Genomic DNA, 5,671 nt, shown 5'->3' on the forward strand with positions numbered 1-5,671 from the left:
TAGCGCGGGCAGCCCCCCCTGGACTCGCACAACCAAACCGCAGGAGGTGGGATTATTGTAGGCCGCTTCCTTCGCTTCCTCCATGGCGGGGGCCACCGTCCCCTTGCCTGGCTCGGGGAACCCGGGTGCCACCGGGGTGCTGCCGCCCCTCTGTGCTGGAGGTGCCCAGCACCGACTTTCCCCTCAAACAGCCCTCCCCGGCCCGATCGCTCCCGGGACGGGCGGGAGAGGGGCGGGGCCGTCCCCGCCGACACACACAAGATGGCGGCGGCGGCGGAGAGCGGTGGCAGCGGGCCCTTCTGACAGCCTTCGGCCTGCCCGCCGCCATGTTGGTGAGGGCGGCAGCGGCAACCACAACCCTGCCCGGGCTGCGGCGGTTGTGGCGGGGCGGGGGGAGTGGGGCCGCCGCCTGCTTCCCGCTGGGGCGGGCGCTGCTGGAGGTGCGGGGCGCCGAGGCCGCCATCTTCCTTCAGGGGCTGCTCACCAATGACGTCACGCGGCTGGTGGAGGGGGACGGTCCCCCCGCCGGCTCGGGCCTGCCGCGCGCGCTCTACGCGCATGCGCTGAACGTCCAGGGACGCTGCCTGTATGACCTCATCCTCTACAGGTGAGACCAAGGGGCGGGGCGAGTCGCGGTCGGAGGGGCGGGGCCTCATGTTGCTGTGGAAACGGGGGCGCGCGGCCTTGGCGGGCTTCCCCCTGTTGGGCGGCCATGTTGCGCAGCGGTCTCTGAGGCGATTCCTGGCCGACCTTTATAAATTAACGCGCCACAAAAAAGCGCTCGCTCTGGGTTTTTTTCATCACTGGCGGCAGTCTTTGTGAGTTACTCCCGCAGGAGAGCATAATGATCTGTTTAATATCTTTATCAACGACCTGGATGAAGGGACGCAGTGCACCATCAGTTAGTTCACAGGTGACTCTGTGTTATGGCGGAATGTCCATCTGCCTGAGGGTAGGATGGCCCTACAGAGGGATCTGGACAGGCTGGATCGATGGGCCGAGGCCAATGGTGTGAGGCTCAACAAGGTCAAGTGCCGAGTCCTGCACTTGGGTCACAACAACCCCATGCAGCACTACAGGCCTGGGGTAGAGAGCTGGAAAGCTGCCCGGCGGAGAAGGCCCTGGGGGTGTTGGTGGACAGATGGCTGAACATGAGCCAGCAGTATGCTCAAGTGGCCAAGAAGGCCAACAGCATCCTGGCCAGTATCAGCAATAGTGTGGCCAGCAGGACCAGGGCAGTGATGGTCCCCCTGTACTCGGCGCTGGTGAGGCCCCACCTTGAGTGCTGTGTTCAGCTTTGGGCCCCTTACAACAAGAAAGATATTGAGGTGCTGGAGTGTGTCTGGAGAAGGGCAACGGAGCTGGTGAGGGGTCTGGAGCATGCGTCTGATGAGGAGCAGCTGAGGGAACTGGGGGTGTTCAGCCTGGAGAAAAGGAGGCTGAGGGGAGAGACCTTCTCGCTCTCTACAGCTCCCTGAAAGGAGGGTGTAGCGAGGTGGGGGTCGGTCTCTTCTCCCAAGTAACAGGCAATGGGACAAGAGGAAACGGCCTCAGTTACGCCAGGGGAGGTTGAGATTGGATATTGGTAAAAATGGCCTCAAGTTGGGCCAGGGGAGGTTTAGAATGGATATTATGAAAAATTTATTATCAAGCACTGGCACAGGCTGCCCAGGGAAGTGGTGGAGTCACCGTCCCTGGGGGTATTTGAAAGACATGTAGACGTGGTGCTGAGGGACATGGTTTAGTGGTGATTTTGGTAGTGTTAGGTTGATGGTTGGACTCGATGATCTTAAAGGTCCCTTCCTAGATTATTCTATGATTCTATAATCTTAGTATGTTTGAAGTGGGCCTCAGGGCAGGCCCCAGGCTCAGTGTCTATGAGTATATTTGGGCCATATCCGAAACAAGCGTTTTGCGCTGCCTCACAGGTGCCATAGGCACTGACATGTGACATATAATAATTACACCATCCAGCCAGGTGTGGTGTCAGTGAGGGAAAAACGAGGCTTGCGGAGTGTCGGGTGAGGTTAACAGTGTGGTAACTAATGGAAGGCAGAGCTGAACGAAGTCTCTCCTCCTGCTGAAAGTCGCCTCACTTTAGGTAAGCGCAACTGGTACAGAAAACCATATGACCAGACCCATTTCTGTCCCCAGGAGAGGCGAGGGCAGTATTTGCTAGAACGGATGGCTGAAAAAGTGTTTCCCCACAGGGAGCTGAGCGCGGCTTTTGTGTGCACCAGCAGCCTTCGGTGAAATTCCCCAGACCTCTGGATTCGCACCAGGATCAAGATAAAGCATGTTGGCTTCCGCTGCTGTGGGGGATTTGTTTTTCTGACCTTGTAGGTGTTACTTTTTTAGGCTTCACGAGAGTCCAGAAGAAGAGCCACACATCCTGCTGGAGTGTGACAGTGGCGTGCTGGATGCCATACAAAAACATCTGAAACTGTACAAGATCCGGAGGAAAGTAAACATTGCCCCTTGCCTTGACCTCTCTTTGTGGGCCGTCGTCCCTGGGGAGCAGGCTGGAGACATTGCCAGTTCCCTCACTAAATGTGCAGACCAGGCTTTGGTTTTAACTCCTGACCCCAGAACAGAAGTCATGGGCTGGAGACTGATTACAAAGAAAGGAGCAAATCTATCGGAGATTATCCCCGGGAGTCAGATTGGAAATATTCAGGATTACCACAGGCACAGGTACCAACAAGGTAAAGCCAAGTCCTGTTTTATACTCTGTGTCACTAGTTTTGGGGTAGTTATTTATGTATTATCACAGTTTCATCTTATTATCAGAGTCCATGCATTGTTACAAGACAGAAGAATAAATTATAAAAGGTGCATTTGTATGTCTCGATGTGTTTAACTTGTTAATAAGTACAGGTATTATTTGCTACTTTGAGGATAAAAGTGATCTGGTAGTTATAATTCTGTCTAGTGGCAGAACCAATATTTGGGTACAGTTTCCTATCACTAAGATTATTGGGCAGTAGGTCGGGAACACTAACAGCAAAAGAAAACGAGGATTATTCATGTTCTTAGAGGGAAACTTTTGTGGTTTGAGTCATTTTGATTATTTTAGAATTATGCACAGTCTGTGTGTTTTCCTTGTTGCTAAGGAAGGAAAAGGAAACACCCTAACATACTTTCCTAAAAATGCATGACTGGATTTGCAGAGTTAACTGGGAGGCCAGGGGGCGGACAGTTGTTCTGAGAGGCAACTCGCTCCTGGGAGCCCCTGTGCCTGCTCAGAGCTCCCATCGATTTTACTGTTTCCACGCAGACAGTGGATTAAATTAATTGGCAGACTGAAAGATGATGGTCCTCTGCTTAAACCTGAGTCTATCTGGTTTGTAAAAGCAAGCTGTTAATGGGCCAGACTGGACTCGAGGGGGGTGGTGTGCCGCCTCCATGAAACACCGGCATTTGTCTTGCTGTGCTGCTGCAGAAAGCTGTGTCCAACACTCTGCTTAAAAAAAAATACTTTTTTTCTGTCATTAGTCACAAAAAGAACAGCTACTTATACAGACATTCACCATTTGGACATTAACATTTGGGCTTTAGCTCTCAAGAAAATAACTCTTAGTGACATTAAAGTCTTATTGTAGGGGGTGGGTGAGAAGGATTTTGGCACTGATGTGTACGTGGATGCCTTTGTAGGGGAGTCTGCATCGTTTGGGGTGCTTTGAATTTCCACCGGTATGCTTGTGGGGTGTTGTAAGCTTCATGAAATTAGGTTCTAGTGCGGTTCTCTGTTTACCCTTAACAGTAAACATCATTTACGGCTAATGAATTCACTCAGGCTTAAACTGGAGTACTGGGAAGTTCCTTATTTCACACTGCTTCTTATGGCTTCTCTTGGTTTTATGACTCATAGAGGAGGCATATTCCAGAAACCTTAAATACTGAAGATCTTACCGCATTTACCTGTTGCTTTTACTTTTTTCCTAGGAATTCCTGAAGGTGTGAAAGATCTCCCTCCTGGAGTAGCCCTCCCGCTGGAGTCAAACCTGGCCTACATGAACGGCATCAGCTTTACCAAAGGCTGTTACATCGGACAGGAGTTGACAGCCAGGACCCACCACACGGGTGTCATTCGCAAACGTCTGCTGCCAGTCCACTTTTCAGCTCCTCTTCCCAAAGACAGCATTCCAGAGGGCGCTGAGATCTTAAACGAATCAGGAAAATCGGTCGGCAAGTTCCGGGCTGGAGGAGGTGAACTGGGTATAGCTTTGCTGAGGTTAGCTAATATAAATGAACCACTCTGCCTAAATATAGCGGGTGATAAGGTGAAGCTCACTGCAAGTATACCTGAGTGGTGGCCAAAAACTGCTAATAAATAAACAAGGAACCACCACTTGCACATTTGCCTTATTGAGTATATATTTTGTGTGGTAAGTTTGGGAAGGTGACTCTGCCTTCAGCTGTTGTTTGTGGTGTTTGATGAGGGGGTGTTCCAGGATTCTCCAAATCCCTTGTGTGCACTGAATGTTTCTGTTCAGAATAATCATTCTGTGGTGTTATAGTGTCTTTTTTTAATGGCGAGCATGCCGCTCTTACCTTGCACAAGATACATACTCAGGCTAAAGCATTCACTGCAAATTACTCCTTGCGTTGAGCTTCTTAAACTTCCCGATTGGGTGGGGTTTTTTTCTCACCACTCTTAACTTCTAATTATGTTCAGGAAGAGGAATACCTTGTCCTCCACATTTCAGACCTTGATTTTAATGAGTTGTCTCTGGTGGGAAAGCTCAGAAACATCACGGTCCCCAGCTTCAGCGCCAGCAGAGGGAGCACAGCCAGCAGCAGCTGGCTCCTCTGCCGCTCCTGACCTCCGTCATGCACGCTTCCTTCACCCAAACGACTATTTCTGAGAGGAAAGTGGTATTTTACAAAAAAACAGGTGCACTGGTGCATGCCCTGGAGTGACTGTTCTATTGTTGTATTACGGTAAATCCATTGCACGCCCGCTCTTGGAATGGCGCGTTGTGCAGAAGGGGGTGATGAGAGACATAAGCTGGTGAGATCCCATTCTGACCAAAAATAAAAATGCTCTTGCATGCATATTTGTGACAAAAAGCCGTCCAAAGCACATTCTGCCACTGTTTCAGTGTCACTGTTACTGTGAAGGGGATTTGTGAAAAAATGCTCATATTGGTTAAAATTCTGTTTGCTGTAAAATGAGTTTGTGGAATATCTTATTAAAAGTTTATTGCATCAGTAAATTAAATGTGACTTGTCTGAAAGAGAAGAGACACCACCTTGTATTTACCTTGTGTGAAGATACACAGCAGAATACCTTTTTGGGTTGTTTGCTGACAAAAAACGTGGCTTACACTGTTCGTCATCCCTTTTGTCAGGTTTGAGATTGTTAAGAATATTTTTCTGCTGGAAAAATAAATGAAACTGTAGTGCTTCACCCTTTCTGGATCCTCCGAGTGCCACAAAGGCGAGACTGTGCTGCCCGCGTTGATGCTGCTTTGCCAGAAGCAGCTTTTTTTCCTCGGCCATCCGTTGTGCAACGTCTCCCCAGAATAGTTAGATTGTACTGCTGTGCGCGCAGCCTGAATAAACACGACGTTTCTTCTGTTAGGGGAAACCCTGCATCTCTTTTTCTGGCGCACACACGTTTCTTTTGTCTTCTCAACGTATGTGAAAGGCTTTTCTGTTGCCAACA

General features: G+C 50.1%; 1 protein-coding gene across 1 annotated transcript; it reads left to right on the forward strand.

Moving 5' to 3' along the window:
* Positions 1-286: 286 nt before the first annotated feature.
* On the forward strand, positions 287-5,395 carry IBA57 (iron-sulfur cluster assembly factor IBA57). The gene is made up of 3 exons (XM_082499373.1): positions 287-607; positions 2,359-2,705; positions 3,946-5,395. The coding sequence occupies exons 1-3, from the start codon at positions 327-329 to the stop codon at positions 4,335-4,337; spliced, it is 1,020 nt and encodes a 339-aa protein (XP_082355499.1). The 5' UTR covers positions 287-326; the 3' UTR covers positions 4,338-5,395.
* The last annotated feature ends 276 nt before the right edge of the window (positions 5,396-5,671 follow it).

This window comes from Vanellus vanellus (genome assembly GCF_965231255.1).
Source record: "Vanellus vanellus genome assembly, chromosome: 2".
In the NCBI taxonomy this organism is placed as follows: Eukaryota; Metazoa; Chordata; class Aves; order Charadriiformes; family Charadriidae; genus Vanellus; species Vanellus vanellus.